We start from the raw sequence: 26773 nt of genomic DNA on the forward strand, positions 1-26773 counted from the left end.
TGGAGGAGGAAGAAAAGATAACCATCCAGTGCTAAGAATATAAGATACAGCTAGCAACCATGGAAACTCTAATATTTAACTACATAATCCAGGGTCATTATCTAGTAATAGCAATATAACAAGTGTTTAAAATAACCAGCCATCTAATCCATTTCACCCAAAGTTAGATACCCATAACCATCTGTTATGGAAATACGTATGTGTTTCTGGAACATAAATTAAATTACATTCTGTGCCCTAACTGTGGTGTGTTCTTGCTTCCACACCCTTTTCTTTATTTTCAATCATGTCTCCCATTCCAGAGTGTTTTTTTCCCTTGTACTACGTATTGCTGGCATAAATGTGAAGAGTGTGAGTGAACACAGCAAACAAAGCTATGATTAAATTAGCAAAAAAATCTACCCAATGTTCTTTCAAATTCTTGCTTCCTTTTTTTGTTCTTGAGTAACTTCCCATTCTTATTTTTGTCCTTTGATTTTCCCTTTTTTGATACTGCAACCTCTTTTTCTCTCTCACATTTCCCATTTTCCTATGGAATACTTGTCATCTCTCCACCTGCCAGCCTAGTACATTCTCTTGCCATCTATATTGCACAAAAGAGAACAAGTAAGTAAGCTTTGTTCTCACCTTGATGAAAAGTAACCCTTGTCATTTCGCTTCACTGACTTTTTCCTTTGGCCATACTCAATGCTCACATTACATACCAAGCTAAACAGAATTAAAACCCTTTGAAAAGTTGTAAAAGATTTGGTGTTTTTCAGTATTGTTAAAATAATGCTTTACAACTTCCTGTGTCTTATAAAATAATATAAAAATATACCTGCATATATTATTTTGTGTATGAAAGGTTACATTGAGCTTTGGAGGTTGGAACAAAAATTATTTAAACTAGAATTAACTATATTCCTTTTTTTTTTTTTTTTTTTTTTTTTTTTTTTTTTTTTTTTTTTTCTGAAAAGCTCTAATACATGTACAGATATTTGTCAGGTTAACATTATTTCTTCCTCCTAGCCAACAAATAAAAAAATATTTGCTCAGTCCATTTTCTGCTTTTTTCTGTCAGTCATAGCCTTCAGCATCCTGTGTGTACTATCAACAGGCACCACAGGTACAGAAACTGCCAGGTGAAACTTGTCATTGGAATGACACAGGTGAATTGATCCGTGGAGAGAAGTTGGGAGCACTGGCAAGGATACCATCCAACAGCCTTTGTGATTGTTTTTGGTAAAAATGTACATTGAAAAACACTATAAAAGCTGTTTGCCCCCATTACAAGGGATGCAACCTGATCATTGTCCATTTTATCCAAATAATATTTAAGAGAAATAGACAGTAGATAGCAGGTGTAGTAGACAATTGGGAATCTTTGTTTCCATACATTGAAATTCAAATGTAGAAGACACCCACAGCAGGGGCAAATTTTAGAAAATTGCGAACTCCATGTTTTCCATTTGATTGTAATTGGTTTGGAGGCTAAAAGCTTGTGCATCTCATCAGACTTTTTAGACAAGTGAAAGCATTCTTCCCTTTTAAAAATGAAATACTCAATACTTCCAGTGATGGGGCAGCCAGGGCTGTCTGGGCAACCATTTCCAGTGCCCCAACATCCTCACAGGGAAGAATTTCTTCTTAATGTCCAATCCAAATCTACTCTCTATCAGTTTAAAACCATTCTGCCTTGTCCTATCTCTACATGCCCTTGTAAATAGTCTCTCTCCATCTTTCTTGCAGGCTCCTTTCAGGTACCGAAAGGCCACAATAATAAGGTGCATATATAAGTATATACATGTGTATTTATACACATATATATGTATATACATATATGTACACACACAATGCCAAACATGCATGCCACCCCAGCCATTATAATACACTCTTCATTCAGTATATGCTAGTCCCTAAACTACTTTTAACTCTCTTACTGTAAGTGCCGAGAATGTTTTTAGACATAAATCAGTTAAGACGAGAGCAAAACTCTCTTTTACTTTTCGCTTATTCCTTTGCCTTCACACTTATACTCCCTTTCCATCTAGTTTTAGATAAAAATCAAGGCTGTCATGTTCAGGCTTGTTTGATTACATGTGTATAAAGTTACATGTGTCCTAATAACTTTCTAATCCACTTTCTAATCTAAATTTCCATTTCAACCAAACTTCATGTGGTAAAGAGGTCCCAGTTAGTTTCTGGAGGGTTTAATAAAAACAGACTGCTCCAGAAAGGAAAGATGTGCAATGGGGGAAGGCATGAGACCTGCTCCAAAATACTACAAAATGGATAATCTACCTGGAGGAAAGAGTTATAAACAATCCAAATTTGGAGCAAAAAATATCTTCAGTTTGCACTTGCAGCTTGTTAAACCTCAAAATCAGGCAACCACAGTGCACTAGCTTGTAGGAAATTAAACATCTTTGATCCCAGTGCTGTAGGATCACTTTTTCAGATTAAGACACATGGGAGGTGTGAAAGGTGCTGCCCTGATTTTTGTCACGTTTAGGCATTTCACAGCTATACAGCATGTGAACATCAGGCTACAAATATTTAATTAGAAAGTACATACGGGTCTCAGTAATGTAATTCCATTTGTTGCCTTATACAGCCACTCATAACATATGTTTACTGGGTCATGGAATTCCCAGAACATGTTCAGCAAACACAGCAGTGGTGGAAGCTTCCTGACATTGTTCCACTGTTGACATCCACTGGTGGAATGAAGGAAAATGCCAGCCTGGAGCCCTTTTATTCATCCAAGGGAGGCACCACTGGGAGGCTGACCTCTGGGCTCAGAGGTTCATTAGGATACTTGTGAGTTCAGGTAAAGAATTTTGTGCATGTACCTGCCGTTCTCAAGAAGCAAACCATTTCTAATTTAGCTAGAACCATAGACTTATAAATAAAAAAATTGCATTCAAACAGCAATTTTTTTTTTAATCCCAGAAAGTGCAAAAATATACGTGAATGTCTCATTTTCATGGGTTCCAAGCATTCTTCATACATTGGCATAACTGATTCAGGGTTGTGCCAATAACAACAACAACAACAACAACAACAACAACAACAACAACAATAATAATAATGGATTTATATTAGTAGACTCTAAAGCCCTAATGATTGAAGGCTATCTTTGGTGTTTATACAACTAAAGTCAAGTACTTAAACAATCATTTAATATTTTATTGAGCTTAGATTTTCAGAGTAGACAAAGACATATGGTTTCCACTGAATTGATTGCTAAATACCTATGTAAGCAGCTTATATCAGACAAGCAAATTTGAAAAATCATTGCAAATTTTAAAAAATTACTTATCTTCTAATCTTTTTAAAAAATACCAATTAATTTTGATTGGCCAAGTTCAATTAATGGTGAATCAAATGCAAATGCTGCAAATATGAATCAAATGTAAAATGCATTTTCCCATGACATTGGACATCATCTGTTTTAGCTTTTGTTCCAGTCTGTCAGCATTTGAGTGCCACACTGATCATTCAGTGGAAGGGGATTTGCAGTGGTAAACTTCAACTAGCTTTGACACTTTAGGCAAAAAGTAATTATATTGTGCTTATAGCCATCAACCCGGATAAAGACATCTCACTTTCTTACCCTGCAGAGTTTGGATTCAGTGAGTTCTTAGGCTGTCCTGTAAGACTACAGGATTTCAACGGTTTCCCTCTCGCTTCTGCAGCTGAAGATTCCCATGCATGCAAACTTGGCTGAACTGCAGGATCAGCTGAGCAGAGATTTCACTACTCATGTTCTTTCCTCTCTCTGAATTTCTTTTTCAGATTTCTTATGGAAAGGGACTGACAGACACAGAGTGTACTTTGCCATTTAATAGTCAGGCAAAAGATGACAGGGCTATGAGTACTGGCCATAGACAAGAATAAAAGACTCCAGCTTATTCACTTTGGCTATGAACACCGGAAATGCCAATGTATATTGAACCAGTGTACACAAAAACAAAGCACCTCACAGAAACATGTTTACTAATATTGTCAAGTATTCTAAGCCTAAATGAGGATCCATTTTGCTCTTCATTAAAGTGTGCAATGTTTATTAAAAAAACTAAAATTGAAAAGGAACCTACACCAGCTGAACTGGATTGTTAAGTGACCTGGAGGCTGTCAGTGAAGCTTTTAAGGGACACCCACTGAACAAAGCTGATCTGTGACAACCCTTAGTGGCCTCAGTTGATCCTGTAGAGCAATGGCCATCTTATGCTCTACTGTGACCATCAGGCAGAGGCATTAAACCACAGGATGATAGGATGGCTTGGGTTAGAAGGGACCCCCAAGATAATCCAGTTCCAACCCTGTGCCACAGGCAGGGGACACCTTCCAGTAGTCCAGGTGGCTCCAAGTCCTATCCAACCTGCCCTTGAATACTTCCAGGGATGGCACAGCCACAGCTTTTATGGGCCACCTGTGCCAGGGCTTCACCACCCTCACAGGGAAAAATTTCTTCCCAATATCCCATCTATACTTGCCCTCTGTCAGTTTGAAACCATTCCCCTTGTCCTGTCACTCCAGGCCCTTATAAATAGTCTCTGTCCATCTTTCTTCTAGGCTTTCTCCAGATCCTGGAAGGCCAGAATTATCATATATGTATAAATAAGTATATACATATATAGACATATATGTATAGAAGGTCAGAAAATACAATGTTAAACTTTCGTGTTTCAAACAGGGGTTTACAAAGAGCATATACAACAGTAAATCCTTTGGGAAAGTTACTCACTTTCTTTCTTCCAGCAGAGCAATTTCTTTCTTGACCTCATGGTACTCTTCTGCTATTTTGCAGTGCTGTTTATACACCTGCATAGATTCCTTAGAGTCATGACAAGGAGGCAGAGGCTTTAAGAAAAAAAAGAAGAAGAAAAAACCCCCACTGTTTTTTGAATGAAATATTAGTTAAACCCCCACATATTTTGAAAGATACAATATTTATCTAAATTCCTGTGAGAATACGTAAAGAATTTTTTCCCTTAACTGCAGTATATGGCAAACTATTCCTAGTGATGGCCTTTCAAGGAAGGAAAAAAACCAAAACAGTTCCCTGCATAAGAATATATATAAAACGTCAAACATATATGTAAAACTTAAAACATTGTAAGAATTTTCAGAACTCTCCTTGTCAGCTTTCCAAAATATCCCTGAAGATTTTTCAAAGGATTTCTCCCTTACCTCCCCCTTTTTCAGCTAGAGTGATATGTAAATGCTATAGCTGATGTATTGGTCAGACCTATCACATACATCTTTACACTGCCAGAAACTGACATCATTGCAGCAAGATCAGCTTTTTTCAATGCACGCTGAATGTAATAAATATGGCAAATAAAACCAAGCTGTCCCAGGACTCCTTATGTAAATTTCATCAAAAGTCTTGAAAATACATTTTGGTTAAATGTAGGTGCTTTTTGCTCCTTAAAAAAGAATGCATCTTAATTCAGGCTTCAGGTTTGACTGTCACATTTTGGTTGTAACACTTTCAGGAAGTATTTTTAAGTTATTAGCCATGAATATATTGACTGTAAATGAACTCCAAATAGCATGCTTGAGCCACCTGTTTGAAATAAACGGAAACACTTAAAATAGTTAATTTAGTGGCCAGTTAAGTAACATCCAATTGCCTTTCACAATATTAGTAGATTATTTTGCATTTCTTGCTGTCCTGCCTTGACTCTTCTGTGTAGTATAATATTCCCTTAATGACATTATTAGGAAAAGAAAAGCACAAGTAGTCAGACTTTTCCTAATTATGATCTTTTAATCCTTTGTTTAATCTAAACTGGAAATTTAAATTTTACTAAACATGTTCAGAGATAAAGATTAAAAACATTTTTGTTCAGGATATAGGGTAAGCTGACTTCAGACTTAACCCAAAGCACAGAGGTAATGTATGGAGCTTGCAAGTACTTGTAGTTGGTATGTGATTCTTCACTGAAATTTTAACACAGACACTCATATTCCATATTCTAAATTTAAATCTGCTGCAGCAGAATTGTTTCATAGCACATTGTTTCATTCTCCCTGATCTTGGAGATTTTGGGAACCCAGGAAAAGGGCAGCCCAATACTTGACGAATCTAATCCCTAGAAAAGGGCTTTTAATTGCATTTCAATGTGGATGAGCAAGAGCACCATTCATATAGCCACCCAAATAATAAGCATAAATTTAGCAAGACTGAATATAGAAGTATCACTGCTCTAATCCAAGAATGCGTGGATGAGCCAAAGCAGCATCTCTGATATCTACCAGAGATCAGCCACTGACACGTGTGTCACAATAAAACAATTTTGAACAGTACCAAGGGGAAAGTCCCCAAACAGTGATACTTCAAAAGAAAAACACAACAAAACAAAGCAAAAAAGACCTTGGATTTGCTTCCAATTTAGTTTCCACTAATCTAGATGGTTTAAACCAGTTTAAAAATTAAAACAGTGCTCAGTTTCTATATTCCAGCTTCCCACTCAAAAGATATATATAGAGAGCTAAAAATTATCTAGACATGCTGAAACTTAGTATCTAAGGCTCACTTAGAAAGAGTTGCTAACTTTTAAACCCCTTCCTATTATTGTTTCCTCTTCAGTGACATTTTATCTTACACTGATGTTTTAGCACTTAAATCAAACTTAAAGGAAATTAAACAATCAGTTTACTAATTTCTGTTCATAAAATTATTTTCAATTTGTCTAATGGTAGTAAGCACTATATCAAGAATCTTTTAAATTATTAGTGTATTTTTCTTTAAAACATAAATGTTACAATGTTTTCAAATGCCTAGATAGAATATCATTGGATCATATCATGGAGTGGTTTGGGTTGGAAAGGACCTTCAAGAGCATCAAGTTCTAGCCCCTCTGCTTGGGCAGGGGCACCTTCCACTAGACCAGGTTGCTCCAAACCCCATCCAACCTGGTCTTGGACACTTCCAGGGATGGGGCAGCCAGAACTGGAGAATTTGGTTTGCTCCTCTGTAATTTGGAAGCTTCTAAGAAAGGCTCCAGATATAGCATCTACAGCATCCATGAGTAATTTCTGGTCAGTAACATATGAAACAGGCTTATTTAGCAAACACTTTCTACTGCAATAACATGGAAAAAGGAGAGATACAAATCTCCATTCCACCTGGAAGGACTTTTAAACTGTCTGAGGCCAGGCAATGGGAAGTACTGCAGATACTGCAGTACAGAATGCCCAGTGGCATTCCATGAAGTGTGTATAACATCTTTATGTTAAGAGTTTGCTGGTTTACCGAGGGTGACTAATTTCAGAAGGGTTTAATAAAGTTCAATTTGCAGTATGGTTTTTTTTTCAGTCAGAAGTAAACAGCCATACTTTACCTTCCTCTTAGAACAGTCTGAGCTTGCTACTTCATGAAGTACTTTGCCTGTCCATAAATTAATATAAATATAAGCATACCTGCTAGACAAGCAAAAAACATCCCTGCCAAAGTAGGTTACATTTAATGGCAACAGTTGCTACTTTTAATGCTGTTTATTTCAGGCTTCAGTGTCATCCACCCTCATTTTCCTGTGCTGGCAAAATATGTATGTGCAGCATCTCTGATCTTGTTCACAAAGCTAGTACAAAAGCTACAGCTGCAAGTTGTACTGGTGGTCTGTCCTATTATGCCTGATTTTCAACAAGGTCTGACCTTTCCTTGTATTTTGTTGAGTAACTCATTGTAACATTGACAAATTTTCTACAAAATTCAGCAGGTAGACATTAAGATGTCCTTTTATAGACAATTCTGTAAGTGCATATATAAATGTAGATCTTTACAAGACATGTACTGTTTATTTAGACTTTTGTTCAGAATCCAGATATGAAATATATTGGAAGATGACATGCAAAAGCAGTTCATGAAGAAACAGACAGTCACAGAAAGGCTTGGGTTGGAAGGGACCTGCTTTCCTTGCAGGAGAGGTGTTCCATTTCTTTAATCATCAGGGTGGCCTCCTCTCTGCCTGCTTTTTAAGGCAAGTTGAAAGAGGTCTTTTAAATAAAATCTTTGCTGGGTTGACACAGAATAAAAGTTTTCAGGTTTGGGGTTTTTTTTTGCTTCACTCACATTCAAGCTCTTTTGCCTTGCCATATGAAAATCAGCACTCCATATCCACAAAAGCTGTATAGTTGACAGTGCCACTCAACTGTTCAAAAACTTTAAAACAGTTGATTTTTTAATTCACCATCATTGCACTTATGTGTTTAACTGTGAAAAAAAATTAAAATTTTCTCCTGAAAAAGTTGAAGTTTCAAGAAAAAATTGTATCAGGCAGTTTTTTCCAGCTCATGTGAACTTGTCTAGAAGTCTTCGGCACTGATCTAATTAAAGAGTGATGTCTTGCTTTTTGTAAATTTGGCAACTTTCAGCTGAACTCTTCTGGAAAAGTGGAAAATCCAATGCCAATATTTTGAATGTGGCCTATGTTCATTATATGGCCTTGTGCACTCTTCTATGATGGAAAAACCCATATTGTGCCAAGCAAAAATAGCACATTGCAGCTACTTTTTGTTGCACAACTGGAACTCTTCTACCAGTTTCAGATACCCATCTTAGAATGCATCTAGTCTAGTCTAGTTTTACTATGAAACAGTTCTCTTTCTTCCAAAAAATTCAGGTCAACTGGATGAGAGCAATTGTGAGTTTTGCTCTCCTTCCTGGGAGATTTTCCATTCTTTTCTAGCCTTAATATGATGCTCTGACTTGGTGAACATGCATACACGTCAACATACATACATAAAATGGTCTTACATAATCTAAGACCAAAGTTATAACAGCAGCATTACAGAAGACTTATTAAGTTCATAAAGAATCAAATCTAATTATAGAGCAACATAGTCCTCTCAGAATTCTCACGGAAATCAATACATAATAAAAAAATACAGCATCCACTTTAAAAACACAGTATGCTTTTAAACTTTCTAAAATTAATTTATGTGTCTAACAAAAATCCTGGCATTCAGTAGAAGCAATTAAAGTTCCAGAGTAAACAAGGTTTCTGCTAAATACTTATATCACACACAACACACTACCCCTTTCGTAACATTTGCATTACTTCTTTTATATGAGCATTTTCTACTAAAGCAAGGAAAACTATCCTTTGACTTAAGGTTGGATGTCATAAATGGCTGGAGCTTTTTTTTTTGTTGCAGCAATTTTATAGTCATCTAATGACACAGATTTGTAACATGAAATACGACATAAATGTCTCTCAAGCTCACAATTTCAGGAGACAAGATCACAGAACCATTTAATTGTTTTCTGTTGGAAAGGACTTTAAAGATCACCTCCCTTCCAACCCCCTGCCAGGGACAACTTCCACTAGACCAGGTTGCTCCAAGCCCCATCTAACCTGGTTTTCGAAGATAAAGAACTATAGAACACCCTATGTGTCCATATGTGACTTGTGTTCTTCCCTCTTCAGGATCAAGCTCTCAGCTGGAATAAAGATTTTGATGGACAACAGAGAGATGAACTGAGCAAGCCACAGGAAGTGTTGGAACAGGACAGACAACACATAGGGCATAGCAACGCAGGTACTGAACACTAGACACCCTCCTCTCCATTAAGCGACCTGAACAACAAGGCCTTGGATGCTGATGTATGTTTCTAAATACAGCAGATAACCCATAGTAAAGTTTCTGTCAGAGGGGTCACCATGCAGCTAATCAAGGAAGTGCCTTCCAAGGAGCCGTCCAGACAAAGCAAAGATTAGTTTCCCAGTGACAGAGTGACAGGTGTAACCAACCTACCCTTGCTGCAGTGCCCACCACATGGCATACACACGGGAGGGGGTAAAAACACCAAAGCTCAAATAAGCAGGTATTGCTTGTCAGTGGAAAGAGAATAATTTACAATACTGTAAACAAAAGGAATTGAAAACAAGAAGTTTATTAATATGAGTTTTGTTTCACTGATAGCTTAGCAGGAAGTTATTTTAGTTGTGTGTGGTTTTTTTGTTTTTTTTTTTAATAATAATGCTGCAAATATAGCTTAAACTGATCTGTTCTCATATGAAGGGTTTTCATGTCTGGTTGACCACATATAAATTTTGATTTAAAGTAGTTGAGTTATTTTTTCACAAATTGCTTCTTGGAATGTGTAGAAAAATGCAACATTCAGAAAAGTAATTTGAAAATAAAACATGTTAGCCTAAAGCTAGCTAGTACATCAGAACACACAGACTGATCAATTTTTATTCTTTGGAAAAAAGCTGCAATTAGAATTGTCCTTTAGTAAGAGTCCTTATAGAGAATTAACTTTTTTGCTAAGTCTCCTAGAAAGACCTTCTCTCCAGGCAATCCCATCTCCACCTCTGTAGAGCTGAGTGCTTGGACAGCAGAGTTTGTTACCCTGCCAAGGAGAGTCTGCACTGGACTTTGCCCTGCCATTTCATACTGCTGCCCAGGGAATAGGTATGGAAGAATTGTGGGAGGAAAAGTGGGACTACTAGGTAATTCTGCTGAAATGTTGTCTGCCAAGGCCCAACATAGGAGGACAGAGGTTGAAGCCTAAAACAGAGGTGCAAATTGCTTGGTACTCAGGCTGTGGTCTGCTGCCTGCATGCATAGAATTCTAAGGCTCTGATTTTCCAAGTGACTCACTGAACTTACATAGCTTTCAAGCTGCTTTCAAAATCCAGCTTAAAGATCAGCTAATTTAGGCTTTTTGTTTGTTTGTTTTTAAAACAGGCTTCAAAATTTTCCTTTGTATGCTTGAAATCTGTAAAGTTATTATTTTTAAGGCGTCTATTACTATATAGCCACATAACCTGCATTTATGGTTTGCTTCTTTAAATAAAATTCAAATGTTTTTGATTGTATTTATGGCACACTGATGAAAATCTTGTGGCTCTCAGATATGATATTTTTATTATGAACATATGTACCAGCATTCTTACAAAATCAAGCATTTCAGGCTGCTGTTGCCACAGTTGATTAAAAGGTTCATTTAAATGAATTTTCATTACCCTTCATGTGTGTGCTCTGTATTAAAGCACTTCAGGACAGAAAAAAGCATGGATGGAATGACAAGGCATACCGCCATTCACTACTTCTTCTGGTGAAGCCTATTTTACTTGTTTCTGTAATACAGGAGCTACCTGTTTCAAAGCTGGCATGAATTGCAAGCACATGCCATAGAGTTCTGCCAAACCCGCAGCAGTTTGGATTGCAGCAATTGAAAAAAACACAATTAATAAGAAATGTAATAAGATAAATGATGACTTTGTAGCAGTTATCGCTTGTTTGAAATTTTAAAGCAGATTAAAAATACTGTAATTACATTAAATAGTTATCACATGAAGCTGTGATCCAGATTGACAAAAGCAAGGAAATTCAAGTTTTTATTGCTAAAATTGAATGCAATGTTACCTCTGTATCAGCTCAGAATCCTGTATTGACTTCACTGCCCTTGGATGAACATAAAGGCATCGAAATATAAATAGGCACATAAGCTTGAAAACTAAAGGATGAAGTGCTATCACAAATTTTATACTTTTAAGTGGTTGAATCAGACAGGTAGTTCTCATATGTTATCCTTTCAGCTACCCTGATATTACCAAGAGAATTTAAGAAGGATAATAAAAATAAAATTACATGAATCAAAGCCTTTGATTGTTTCTTTGAATTTGTTATCATATTGAGATCATGAGAGTAAAGGAAGGTTTTCTTGAAACAAATGTAAAGTACTTAACTTGGATACACTTGGCGGGATTGTGCTAGCGTGTATTTAAAAACTTTTACTGAAGTGTTTAAAGAACACTTGAATGCTTCCAGAGCAGCATTTTCAGCCTAGCATAAAATTCCATATTTAGAGTATATTATAGGTTGCAGAAATGTAAAAGTCATAAAAGTCCTAATTAAAAAATCATCGCTCATCCTGCAGAGTACTTATACGTAATGCTAGTAATTTTGTTTTTATGTATCAATAGCAGCAATAATAATCATACTTTGCGCTTTCAATCCTCACCTACTGGTCTTAATGCTCTTTAACAAAAAAGGTAAAAATTATTAAGTTAATTTCAGAGATGAACAGAGGGATGAAGCAACTCCAGGATTAATCAATGTGTCACTGAGAGAACTGGAAACAAAATGCAGGTTCTTTACTTTCAATTCAGTACTCCAGCCATGAAACATGATTGCTTTTCTCAAACTGAATTCTTCTAAGAAAAAAAAATATCAATCCTATTTGTTGCACTGGAAAGTTAGTAGAATAAAGAGGTTAGCATACCATCTGGTTCCTTTTGTCCCAAATCTTAAGCTGTTATTAATTCCTACTTAAGCCTAAAGAACCTGTCCATATCCTCAGGATGAGAGGGATAGAGCAAGAAGAGTCTCTGTCATTCTCCATTCCTTTCTCAGTCATCCTTTTGATGAGAGCAGCAGGACAGAAGCGTCAGCCCTTGAAGTCAGCAGCCATCCCGTGTTGTCTCATAAGTTGATGGGTACAGGAAAGATGACATTATTGGACAACGAGTGATCTACTAATGCCCTTCTCAACTTACAGTCAGGAAACAACTGCCTTCTTAGTGAAATATCAGAGGAAGTCTAAATGCTCCTGGGAAAATAGATGATCTGAAGTAGTCTACAAAAGCCAGCAAACACTCTAGAACCACCACAGAGGAAAGGGAAATAATCCCTATATGCAGAATTGGCTTTGTGCCTAGTGAACCATGGAGTTGCCATCAATTGCTCACTGTCCAGTATTCTATGGTGACAAATCAGACTGGTCACCAAAGGATTCTCTTGGAATGCTTCTGAGAAAACTGATGATATCAGTCATAGCACAGCCTGCAGGCATTAGAATGTATAATGCCCCTCTCATTCCTTCTCCCATCAATTGAACAAGAACTCTCTTCATTGCAGTGCAGCAGCACTGCAGGAATTGGATGGAAAATCTTGAAAGCAGGCAAGATTGTTAAAATAGTAATTTTCCTACGGTTGGACTAAAAATTTTCTGTAGATCTTGAAAAAACAATGCTTTCTTCTATGGATATATACAGTCTTATTAAATGTTAACAGGCTAGAAAAGCACCACTAAAACTTCCACTATAGTTAACAACCAGAGGCTTTTTATAACAACAAATACAGTGAATGTGAAGTAGAACTGTCATAAAAGAACAAAAGTTTACCTGCAGCTGCTGATCTAGTTCTGGAAATGCCAAAGAGAAGTTTCCAGGGGATGCATCATCTAAAAGGTAAACATGATATTAAAAGTCATTGTCTACCAAAGAGGGCATTTCAAGTAATCTGTTTAATGAAGTTCTATATTGCATATATGGACAGTAATATTGGGATCCTGAAAACACCTCCACATCTTATCTTTTACACTTGAGATGCCTCAGTAGAATCCTTGAAAATACTGGTGGATTGGTAATAAGAAAAGTTTACATTCTGGAAATACAGAAAGTCTATTTTGCAGTGGAGTGATTAAGAAACAAATCAGTTAATCTAGTCGAACATGTGATAATTTAATAAAACAAATAAATCCAAACTGTTTTTCTTCCTGAGCTCTCTCTACTACACTGCTAAGTAAAGGACTGTCTTAAAGGACTTTACCTGTCAATTACAATCCTTATGGGCTAGAGTTAGTTCATGACAACAAATCAAGCTGTGTTTTTATTTATTCATTTGAGATATTTTTTTGTTTATTTTTAGAACAGGCTTCCAGGTGGGACAGATTGCGCCAGTTATGTCAGGGTTGTGATGTGGACACCTGCCCACTAGTAGTTGGACTGAGATCAGAAATATGAATCACACTTGGTAGCGCCAGTGCAATATTTCTTTCTCAGTGACTTTCACACTCTCAGTTTTGCATTGGACTATGATGACTGTTTATTCATCTTACTACAGGTTATGTGAGGTGAGTGTTACTATTAGCTTACAGTCAGTTATTTGTAATGTGTCAAAATTAAATAAGGAGAAAATCCAGGAGGAAATCGCTAACACAGTTCAGATCCTGCAATCTGCTGTGTACTTGTAGACTTGAACACAGCAACAAAACCCCAACAAGATCAAAAAGACCTCATATCAAAGAAGGATTCTAAAAGAATAAAAACTAGGATCTAAATTATCTGTCAAATATTTGATATCTCTTTCTCCTGGCCTGTGGTTATGCAGCAAAGGAGGTTGGGGGGGAAAAGTAAAATAAGTCACCTTAGCCTATGAAAACTAAATGCACATGGTCAGAGCCTTACTCAGTAATATAGCTAGAGCTGGGCAGCCTCTGGGAAGAGATGTTCAGAGAAGAAAAAAATATAGTGATACAAAAGCAAAAGCTCTTGAATTTCCTCAGGAAATAAAGAGAAGTTCCTGTATTTTTGTGGAGTAGTTGTCTTGCTACATTATCAAAAAGTCATACCCATGTCATGTGAGTGTCCCCTTCTTTCTTCACACCATATGTCAAGCATGCCCATTCTGGAAAATACTTAAATTGCTTTAATTGTATAGAATGGTATCATGCTAATATGCAAGTGTTTATCTTTAATTTGCTATTGCTTTCTTGTACAATATATAAATAGACTAATATTCTAAAAGAAGAAAGATGCATCATATGGCAAGGCTAAAAGGAAGGACAAAATAAGATTCTGTCTGACTAGGGCTGCAGCTTCTCTACAGGTATTTGGCTGAATAGCTGTTAAATATTCTGTCAGAGATATTGGACCAGAATCATGGATGGCAGTTAAACTGCTATTTGTTTTGGCAATTCCAGCAGTACAATCTTTGGTACGGTAGTTTTATGTTCAAGAGGGATCTTGAACATCTTTAAAATTCAGAAAAACATAGCAAAAGCAACACTCCAAATGATTAAAAACATTTTAAAAAACATCAGAAAGTAATTACATTTTCACAGCATCAGTTATTAATAAGAAAATAAAATCAATGCAGTGTCAGAATATTGGAAAATGAATTGGATCATACTCTGAAAGGAACCAGATAAAATTTTTGGAAGTACTTTAAAAATGATGTGATAGAAAGAGAAATTAATGTAGAGGAAATCCTTTCAATAAACAGATGTTCCCTGCTTATTTTTTGAACTCAAGTGACTGAGTCAATGGTACTAAAAATAGAATCTACTGGTATCCTAACCATTATGACATACCATAGTACATTTTATAATGGGCTTGCCCTAGCATCTATTGAACAGCTGCTAGGGCTTTTTTTTTAGTTATACTAGTTTAAGACTTGTTTAGATCATCATCTGATGCGCAGAACATCATTGAGAAATGCTACAGGCTTCAGTGTTTTGAAATTATCCTGAGTTGCTAATTCTCTTCGGCTCTTCTGAGAATTTCAGCTGAAGTATTTAGTGTACAAAAATTAACAGAAATCCTCATAGCTAACTGCAATCTTGTTTTTCACAAAAAGAACAACAAAAGACTTTCCCCACAGCTTTCAGTGAAATAAATTATTGCCCCAGATCAGTCTTTATTTCTCTGTTGTCAAAGTAACAGCCACAATAGTAACAATAAAAATCACTTGGTAATAATGAAAACTTAAATTTCACACAAGGGGAAAGCAAATAAAAGCAGTCATTCACCTCCTAAAACTTTTTTGAGGATGTTTTCAGGATGTCAAGAGGAAAGATATAAATTCTTGCACTTTTTTCTGAAGAATTGCTATTGCCCTTACGAGCAGAATAGCAGTCAAAATCACATTGACTTCTGTTGCAGTGTGCAGCTGCGCAAACGGAGCAAAAAGGCTTTGTGAATTTGAGATGGGAGTTTCTGTTTCCTAAACCTAAAGCTGGAGTTTCTATTCTGTATTTTTACGTGTATTCATCCTTCCCCCTGGAGCTATTCCCATTGGATTTTACCTATAATGTATTCACACTGGGCATTGTTCTATTGGTTTCACCTTATCTCTTATTTTCCCCTATAAAACCTTTGTCTGGACCCCAGATCGGGGTCACTTGTACGTGCGGCGATTGGGCAAATACAACCTACTTTGGACTGCACAACAAGTGTCCAATCTCTTGAGTCTCTTTATCCCGGTCTTGCTCGCACTCTCTAAACAGCTGTGTCCGTATCAAACGAACCTGCAAAGGTGTTTGTTGCCTCTCTCTCTCCGGCTGCTCCCGGAAGCACCTGGCCAGCGCCCCGGGAAAGTGTCACCGGGCGAAAACAAGGAGGTCGGAGGGAGAAGAAAAGAACGAAAGCAACAGACTTCTAGCCTTAAAAATCTATCGGCTCTGAAAATCAGATACAAAAAATGTCTGAAATGCCAATGAAATTACTCTGAAGATCAAACATTATCAAAACTATCTCCTGATCTGTGTTTGTTATTTTCTACTCTACCTCTCCTTAACTAGAAAACAAAACTCTGAAATATCTATATTTCCCCTTTTCTCAATTAACTATCAATTTTTAATGAATATCTAGATTATTATAAGGAATCACTGATATAATCGAAGAGCCCTTTTATAATACAGTTAGTGGATTTTTTGTACCACAAATCCCTGAAAATATCTAGGCTGATTCTTCACCAGCTATAAACAGCATATTATCCCTATAGTCATTATAAAGAAACACATAAGGAAAAATTATTTGTAATTCAAGCTGCATGTTGAAAATTTATTTCGTTTAAAATAAAAATAGATTTAAAAATCAGAGACAGCAACTCACTGCACTTGAAAGGGAGTCAAGATTTTGGTCAAAAGGAAATAAGAAAGAAGGAAAAATGTACATGTGCATATTATGACCATATCAGCAAACTCAACAGCATTATCTTGTGATGTGAAAGAATCAGATCAGGGATTTCATTACAGACACTAAGATAATAGATCTGCAACATGATGTCTAAATGAGTAGCATTTCCTGATTTCCCATAGATCCCAAATCTAATTTTGAAGTTCTATATTTAAAAATGCCCTAAAGACCTGTACCCTGATTAAAACCCATGTGTTTTTAACCAAAGGCCCAGTTTGTGTGTATGAAATAGTGTGATTTTCATGTTTGTTTCATCAGGTTCACATGCTCCCTTGGCTTGCTGCTGAAAACTGTCATTTGTAACAAAGAGTATCTGAACTCAATATTAACACTGATTGTCTTTGTGCAAAAAGCTCACTACTACCCCTGAGGCAGCTGATATATGCTAAAGTTGCACATTTGATAATGAAGCTTGATTTCTGGAAAGCTTCACTTATTTAATCATATTCTAGCCTCCTGGAGATTCTGATATCCCAGACCTCCATCATGTCAAATGAGAGAAATCTTTCACATGTGTCTGACACAATGTCTGTCACAATTAAGTGTAATACCCAAATCTTTTCCTATATGGCTGTTCCAGTTAACTGAACTGTGAGCTAAAGGCAGTAAATCCTTTAAGAACAACATCTGATTTACTTCTAGTGTAATCTTGAAAATTAGTTTCTCTATGATCTTCACTAAGATAGACAGAAATAGAATATAAAAAATTTAAATGTGTTGAAAGCACATTAAGGTTGCTAAATCAAGCACTTGAAACTTAGGAAATGCCAATCACAGCTCTGCTTCCTTGAGTAACTGAGTTATGACCCAGTATTTAATTATACAGTCAGGTCCTATTTTTTTTCTCCTACATGTGTGGGCCAATGTATTCAGATCTCTTCCTTCTAAATTAAAGAATTAAATTGGTAATGTAAGTAGGCTGTTATCCTGTAAGTGGATCAGCCCTTGCACAGGAAAAGTGCTCAAACTGAACTGCAAGCACCACAACTTGCACCAACAGCAGTGGCAAACTGCCTGTCAGGGTCCAGTCTTGGCTCTGGGAGGGCTGTGAGATCCAGCAGCTCTGGGCCTGGATACTGACAGACAAGCATAGACTCATCAGATTCATCCTGGAAGGCTGTGTGGCTAAGTGACTGCAACTTGGCACTGCTTTGTGAGCTCCAGGGCTTCTATTCACAGCCCTGCCTGACACAACCTTATACAACCTTGCAGTTACCTCACTCTTAAATAGTGGGGAATGGTCACTGCCCCACCCAGGAATAGGATGTGAAGGCTAGCTCAATAATAAGAGTTGTGGATCTGCCAAAAATAGAAACAGTCCACAATGGACGAGATAAGAGCAAAATCCTTCTACTTCATATACCTTCACTCAAACCTAAGCATCCTCAGATTAATGCCCCTTTGAGGGTATCTCACCTGATTTCCCATCTAATTCCCCAAGAACTGAGCCCTGTAGGTTGGGTGTAGATTTAGGAAATTAGCACTGTAAATTTTAGCCATATATTTTAGCAATCCTCACTGGCTGTCAATCAATGTGCTGGAAAACCTCTGAAGCCATCACAACCAATATGAGGGTGGGGTAGGAATTTGAAGGCTTTTGAAGAAGCAACCACTGCAAAACATTCTTGCATGATAAACTAGAAAAGCAAAAAAATCCTTGTAGTCACTAGGATAATGAGCATAAAGAAGAGTAAAATAAGTAATTCTGAGATGCTTGCAAAAATATGACACCGTTCCACTGCCAGGTTCATTAGAAGATGTATGTTTTGCCTTTGTTGTCAGTGATTTTTCTGTAAAGTGTTGCCAGAGGTAGACTAATTTCAAATTAAAGAACTCACTAACAATTTCAGACCCAGTCATTTATTACTACATACCATGAGTAGAACTTTTCAGCTAGATTCAAGCTTTTATTTGAGGAGGCAAGGTGAAGAGAGATGAACCTATAAATCTTCCCTTTGAACTATTATACAAAACAAATGCAGCTGTCTAAATTCCATGAAGTTCATGTATTTGTAAAATTGATAAAAATTAGGACATACTGAATTTCACCGGTTACATTAAATTGATGCTGACAAACCACAATGAATTTTCAACTTTGGAACACTTATTTGAATCTTGGAACACCACATTCAGTTCAAGCTGCATTAGTTTCCAAGTGATGTAAGGTAGGTTGAAATAGTATGTTTCCAATTCATTGCTTTAAAATGGTCCCTTAAGTCAAACTGTTGTGATACAGACACACCCTGTGAAACGTGTGTTAGTGAACTTGAGTGAAAGGGCCAAACACAGACATTTATATATACAGGAATAAGAGATACACAATAAAACTGTCTTCCTATATAGCACCCGCTGATGGGCTGCTCCTGAGACTTTTAAGGAACTGATTACTCTACTATCACATTAAAAATACCTCGCAAAGCTGGCCAGAATTTCAGTCATCAGGTGTTGACTGACAAATAATGTAAGACACAATATTTCTTGTACACTCAGGATAGGCCAGCTCTGGTTTTGTAGGTCAGTTAACACAAAGTAATTTCTTCTCATAAGCTGAGAGTAGTTTTTCCTTTCACTGCTCCTCACACCCACTGCTTGGTTACAATCCTAGCCAGTGAGATAATCGCCACCCAGAAGAAACATTCCATTTCCTCTTTTTATATCCAGTTATGCTGTCAGTTCCTCCTAGTAAGCAGTTGCACAGCCCCCGGAAGGAGAATGCAGCCTTTCTTGGCGAAATGTGTCACTGTGCCTAAGTGAGGTAGAATTCAAGGAAAAGAGATTTCCTCACGACTTAGCCCTTGCCAAGAACTTATTGTATCCTAGCAGTGCACGAGCTTCAGCTGATGCTTTACTATCATACATCAGGTAACTCCTGTTTAAACTGAAAACAAATACCCTTGTCAATGAGAAAAGAAAGGTGAAAAAAATAGAAAAGAGTAAGGGGGAAAAAACCCACCTACTATGGAATACCTAAAGGTATTTTGAATGTTTTTGTATCTCATCTTAAAAAAAGTGTTAAATACTTGTTTGTACTCTCTTGATTCAACTATGGTTTGCTGGAAATTTTCACACCTATTAAAAGCTTATTTCCTTTGCCTTCTTGAAATATATCTAACATAAAAGCACTTGAAATTCTTATGATATGGTAAAATAATAATGTTGATTTAGACCTCTTGGTAGCCCCCAAACGGATGTGATGCAGAGGGGAATACGGCACTCACCCTACTGGTTGCTGTTTTTTTTGTATCAGCACTCATGAAGATTCTGGATTGCATACTGTAGGAACATTTGTACATATACAATAAAGGATTCAACATTTTTAAAATTTTAACATTTGGAACAATTTAACAATATGTAGAGGAAAAATATTACCTTTCTTTAACTGAGTTTATTTTTGTAAATGTTAAAAGAGAGGCTGGAATTATTAGCAGGATAAAAAAGTAGAAAATAAAATATGATGCAATGTTAAGGAAGTTAGGCTTCCTGCCTTTCATGTCCCCTTCTTGCAAGCTATTCACAACCTTGTCATTTCCTACTGCTGTCTCTTGTCACAAACCACTCTGCTCTCTTTGATTTTCCCATGGTCTCAGTTTTCCCTGACTTGTTTTCAGTGTCTCACATTAGCATTCTTTTTTCATAATTTGTAAAGATTTCTTTTTTTCTTTTACACCTCTCTTCAAGACCTATTTATGCCATAATTCCTGCAAGAAATTTACAGTGTGACTGTATCTTGAGAGATGTGAGTGATTCCTTACTACTCTCCGTAATAAAAATGTAATTACCAGTTTATTTTAATTTATGAAAAAGGGCACATAGATTATCACTTGTTTCTTTATATTCCTTATCCCCATCTGTCACTTATCTTTATGAATTTAAAGTTAGGTTCAATAATATATGAAGATGTTTGTTTTTTAATTCCCTTGCTTAGGGGATGAGATTGTATTTCAGTATTGTAGCTGAAAATTCATAGTACACAATAATTAGCTAGGAAAGATAATGCATATTCTAAAATATTTTTAAAATAAAAAATTGCATTCAAGCTGAGATTCTGTTTACACAAACCTCAGGCACCAACCAACACATTATCCTACAATGCAAAGAGTCCCATAAAGCTCTCAACAGTATAGGTTTCAATTGTCCTTATACATCATGCCAGAAACACATCTCCGCCCTGACTCCAGACACTCACCTTTAGCAAAAGCAACAGCCAACTTTTTTGGGATGCTTTTAAGCTTCCCCTTTGATTTATTTAATTTTGACTTTCACTGTTTGGCAACAGCTCTCTGGTCCTTAATAATATTGAAGGTGCAAACCAATAATATTTATCTACTCCAAAGGGTCCATGTGTGTACAGGGTAGGTTTGGGGAAATTAATACTCCCTCAGCATGAGCTGATAGGATAAGCATCAGTGAAATTTCTGCTGCTGTCTGAGAGAACGTGCCATGTGGGGCACCTGTTTCCTGAAACCTTTCACCAAGCTGGGCATGTGTGGCACTTTCCAACCCTTCCTGTAGAAAAAGTCTCTTCCTCCTCTAGGCTCATGCAAATTTGTCCTTTTACTTTTCCTGTTTTACAATTCCACAAAATCAGAAATACTGCACATGCAGGTAAATTTGATAGTTAATTACAGTCCTAATTGCATTCCACAAACCACTGAAAGAAAGTAAATATCGAAACTGTCAATCTAGAGGATTTAGTCTAATGAAATTGTTAATGGAAACATTAGAAGTTATCAGACAGGAAAACTGATCACAAGCTACCACTCATAAAAAAAATTCATCCATTACACTGGACTACATTTGATATTGTAAACACTGGTAAGTTAATGTAAAATTTAAAAGCAGTTGTGGTTTAAATTTAAAAGCATTGTGTTTTACTCCATAAATTAAACAGTACCTGGGGAATCATTAAGGCTGAAGGCAATTCGTACTGGCTTATCAGCAGGTACCCTGGCCGTGGTGATCATGTGGGCACTTGAGTCAATGCTTTTACTTGTTTGTTCCAGCTGCAATAATAGAAAAAATATATTTATTACAGAGCATGTGACATCATTCAAAAAATTAGTTTTAATGATTTTCATGCACTCACAGCTGCCTTTCCCATCCTAGCTAAATGTTTAGAATCAAAGTCAAGGGAGCGTCATTTCACTTTTCCATTTGATAAGAATTTAAGTGAAATTCCGTGCAGAGACTGCTTTTATTTTTGCTATTTATAAATTAGAAAGACGATGGCAAAGGAAGCTTGCCTCTCTTCTCACCTGCTTGCTCCCCGCCATTGCCCCTTCAGCAAGCCTTGACTCGTGGCAATGCTGCCTGGTTCTGAAGGTGAAGAAGGAAGAAGGGGTGGGGAGTTGAGAGTTACATGACCCCAAGCCTGCCCTGTGATTGGAACTGTGCACACCACTCCACATGGTGTCAATGAGGAGGCACTCATCCTCCTACCTTCCACCCATACTTCCCCAATTCAACTGCCCCTGCAAGTCACACACTTCATGACCAAAAATTCATGGGGTCTCCAAACCTTGGTGGTGATTCTTCAGTGGAACCCTGTGAACATGTAGAGGTCTGTCTGCATGGATTTGGCTCCTGGGTTGGGACCTTACTCAGTCCTCTGTCTTTCTTCTGAGACCATAGATTCAAAAAAGTGATTTTACTGTGATGAAACACTGTCCATTAAGAAAACTGCTAGTTCATTTCAAATATGGCACTAAAGAATTGTTGAGCAATAAAATAATTAGCTATTTTTGATCTCAAACAGTGTAACTAAAACATCTCTGTGCCCTGAGAAGTTGTACTCTGAGCTCTACTATGTATATTTAATCTTTTGAATGCACAGTTTTGGTTAAACTCTATTGAATAGCTGAATGCAAACAATCCCCTTGATTATCTAGCACAAAGCTGCTAAAATTCAAAGCTATTAATATTTTGATTAGCACCATATGTGGAGAATGTGAAGTCAGTGGGACTTCGTGCATGCAAAAGATCTGCTCATAAAGAAATTATTTTAGGACTCTGGACTGCTATCCAGCACTCATTGTATTCATACCAAATATGTGGACAATTATGCTTCCAAATTACCATAAAAACTTCTTAGGGAATTAGAACCAAATTCATCATGAAAATACAATGAATTTACTAACTCATTGTCAGCAGACAACAGAGCATTTAGCTGGTGAAAACAAGAACCAGTTTCCTAAGCCAATAGTCTTGCAGTTTTACAGTAAAGTAGCTATTGTATTGCATGAAAATTCTACCAAGTCATTCTAATTCATACTGAATTATTTGGCAGTCTCAAAAAGTCAATAGAACAGAACACTATTTCATGAGTATAATCTTCCTTGGTGGTGTACAAGTGAATCAACCCTTCTTTGGCATCATTGCCATGCAATCAGTGGAAGAGGATTGAATTTGCATTGAGTCCATTAATTTCAGCATTTCTTGTTTATTTGCTTTGTCTCTATTTATATTTAGCTAGCAAAGTGATATGGTTACTTATTATTTGAAGTGCATAATCTTTTCTTACAATAACAACAAATAATCTAAAATCCTTACTTTGAATAAATTTTATTTGAAGCTGAAAGTGTCCCTTTCTGCTAGTATATGAAAGATGTCAAGGATTGGTCTTAATTTCCCATTACTAGTATTCAAGACCCACAAAAATGGAACTGTTATCTGTGGAGCAGAGGCAAAGAAAAGCCAAATAACTTGCAGCCATGTATGTTTTAGGTTCAGGAAAATACCCTTGGAGACAACTGAAATATTTTATTTTGAAGTGCACTGCATCAGAGTAAATAATTTTTACCTTCTGAGCATTCTTGATCTCTTCCCCACCCTCACTTCATAAGAAACATGAGACATCTCATTGTTTTTAAAATACAACAGAATTACCAATGCAAAATTCTTAAACATATTTCCCTTCTTTACTTCCCAATGTAAGGTAAAGAATAAAACCTCTCCAAATGAAGAGATTTTAAGTGATAAGAAAATCCTTAAAACAAGGCTGTTCATTGTTCTGTGCTTTGTACACTTTCTCTGACACTGACTATCTCAAGTGGTCTTCCACATAAGAGTATACTTCACATTTCACATCATAGCCTAAGAAATTAAAAGGATGCCTTCTGCTAGAGCTTTTTAAATTGCCATAACAATATTGCTACAAGACTGATATTTTATTCCAATCACATACTCTGTGGTGTGCAATGTTTTTAAATTAACTCTTTTAACCATCTACTCTGTGAGGGCAAAAATCAATACCCTTTCAGTAAGAAATGGTGAATTCTATTGAAACACAAAAGAAAGTTTTCATTTTATTCTAATTCAGAAAAAAAAAAGAAATCTCATCCTTATACACAGCATTTACCCTGTTATCATTTTTTAATATTGCATTTATCCCTTCTCTCCTTTTTTTGCAAAATCCTCAAGCTCTTCATCACAAAAAGCAATCACAGAGAACAGAGAGTGATGGAAAAACCCTGTGTGCGAACAAGGTGATATTATGAAACACGCAGACCAATTGCCCCTAATTCCCCACATGCTTTCTCCATGAATGAAGAACAGTGTCTCTGTAGACAGAGATGAGAGTGAGTGGGCAACCTGGAACTTTAACAGATTTAATGAGCAGCTCTCATCTTCCCAACAATTACCTATAGAGCTGGCTGGCTGCTGTTCCCCTGTAACAAACCTGCAGCAGAACTCAGATTAAATGCTGTTACAGCTGTATGGATTTTTTTCACACCTGTTGCCTTACCTCACTTAGCGGAGTGTCTGCACTTGTATAATCCAGGGCCAGCCACTGCCTTGGCTTGTTGTTGCCTTTATGGAGTAAAGCGTCAATAAAAGAAAAGGCTGCACCTGCTGCATAGCAACAAACTGACAAGGTCTGAGAAGCTGAGACAGCTGTCAGGGCAACATGCTGCTACCTGCACTTCCCATAGGCTTTGCTGTCCAAAAAGATAACCCTTTTCTACTTTTCTCCACAATTCTGATTTTCCTTCTTCTCCTTGCCAGGGATGAGGGATTATGATACTGTCACACTTCAGGGAGGAAAGAATCCTTCTGTCACAGGCATTATTAAACAGCAAACTGTGGTGATCCCAAGATTTTTAATTCATTAGTCCTGGCAAACCTGAAATACAAACAGACTTGCTTCATAGGACAGGAATGTTTTCAGCATGACCCAATCAGTGTCTGTGTCTATTCCAGCAAAATGGCAAAGATAGCATGACTCCAGTCAGCAAAAATGTCTGCAGCTCCAATCAGCTTGGGCTGACACTGCCAACTTGGACTGGCTGCAAGCACACTCTCAGATGATAGCAGTGACTATCAAAGCTAACAACAACTGAAGGGCTTGGCCTCTTAGGCTTATGTTCGTGTTGGCTTTGACTGAGCCAGGCTTGTTTAAGAGAAGCCACTAGCCCTTCTCTTCTGAGGAGGTAACAGGCAAATCTCAGAATGTGTAGGCTATAAAAGCAGATGTATTTATAGACCAGCCGGTGATGGCAGTGATAAATGAAGCTGACTCAGAGATTTGACTGAACTCAGAGGATTTTCTAGTGTGATTTCAGATAGCTTTTTTTTGTCAAACTACTGGCAAGCAATTTAATAGATAAATCTTCATGTATTACAAGATATTAATTTCTTCTGTTTAAAGTTTTATTTTCTGTTGTCAGAAAATAAAGGTTTAATCCCTGTCATGCACATGTACTACCTACATGACTTCTTTGAATGCTACCACTGTCATTGGAACAAGTGGAGAAAAATTGAGAACAATTACAGAATGATTTTACAGAATATCTTTATTGTTTTGTGCTTGAAAAGGGGGTCTCCTTCAAAATGTATGTGAAGGTATATTTCATCTTTAAATTCCTAATGGAAAAAGCTTATCTAACCCAGATCTGTATAGACACATTCCTAGATTCCCTTGGCTCAGCTGATATATAGAGAGATTGCTGGACAAATAAAGACATGAAGGGCTCAAGTAAAATTTTCATCCTTCCTCACTCTTTCACCTTCTGGCCCTAGACCAGGACTGATCTCACCAGGGCAAAACTCTGGAAGCTACCAGTTGCCCTTGTGGCCTTAAAAGACCTTTTTTATACTTCAAAATTACTGAACTGCAAAAATATCCTACCCACACTACCTTTACCCCAGGAATGACCTGGGAAGGCATAAGACAGCTGCACCATTAGTTAGGTATCCCTTGAGGCTGTCTTTAACTGCAGTGGGATTTCAGAGCTCTGGCCCAAACAGCTGGTAGAAAGCTGGATTGCACCTATGACTACACAGACCATTTTCTCTTCTCTCAATGTGCTTCTGAAAAGATTGAGGGTTCCTCACTAAATGCCTCCTTTGGAAGGGGCAGAAGACAGATTTGCCTCTAATCACAACCATTATTGCAAATAACATTCTACAGTTCAATATTATCAGCACTTGGTATTGTTGTCCAGCTCCACATCCAATTACTGTGAAAGTGTTGGAAGATACAGAAAATCCTGGCTCCAGTGGAGCCACAAAAAATATTCTGCATCAGTTTTCATGGAGCCAGGGTTTTCCCCAAATCATAAGATATTGCTTTGTGTGGACAAATGATATTCAGATGGTATTCATACCTTTGTTACATGCCATTACAGTAAAGCCTAAGAAAGGCTCTCTTACATGAAATCTTAAGACAGGCAAAATTTCCAGTAGCCATGACAGCAAGGGTCTTGGACATAAATGATGTTTGAATAGGGCAGGGTGCTTTTTTCCAGATGGCTCTGACACTCCACATTTCCAGACTGACACTTCAGTTGCACTCACTTTAAATAGCATGTGCGGTTGCTAATTAAGTAGATCATCATTTTATGTGTTGTAGCCGCTGTATCCATGTTTTTTTTGAATTTCACTGTTTCTAGTTAAATCTGTATTATTCACAGACTCATGGAATCACAGAGCTTTTAGCCTTGGAAGGGACCTCTGGAGATCACCCCGTCCAACCCCTCCTGCCAAGGCAGGGTCACCTGGAGCAGGTGACGCAGGAATGCATCCAGGTGGGTTTGGAATGTCTCCAGAGAGGGAAACTTCACAAG

At 37.1% G+C, this 26773-nt stretch overlaps 1 protein-coding gene across 3 annotated transcripts in view; it reads right to left on the minus strand.

The window, feature by feature from the left end:
* The window catches only part of MAP3K7CL (MAP3K7 C-terminal like), a 107146-nt gene that overhangs the window by 68589 nt on the left and 11784 nt on the right, over positions 1-26773 (minus strand). Inside the window, exons 1-4 of one of the 3 annotated variants that reach the window (XM_053972118.1) lie at positions 21965-22021; positions 21604-21712; positions 13134-13192; positions 4733-4848 (exon numbers count right to left, since the gene is read on the minus strand). The exons of 1 other annotated variant lie outside the window; for it this stretch is intronic. In XM_053972118.1, coding sequence (XP_053828093.1) covers positions 4733-4848; positions 13134-13192; positions 21604-21712; positions 21965-21982 — 302 coding nt within the window. In that variant the 5' untranslated portion in view covers positions 21983-22021. Of the gene's footprint in view, positions 1-4732; positions 4849-13133; positions 13193-21603; positions 21713-21964; positions 22022-26773 lie in introns of those variants that run through there. One more of the 3 variants, XM_053972119.1, reaches the window with a different exon arrangement.

Source organism: Vidua macroura, chromosome 2, assembly GCF_024509145.1.
Source record: "Vidua macroura isolate BioBank_ID:100142 chromosome 2, ASM2450914v1, whole genome shotgun sequence".
NCBI lineage: Eukaryota > Metazoa > Chordata > Aves > Passeriformes > Viduidae > Vidua > Vidua macroura.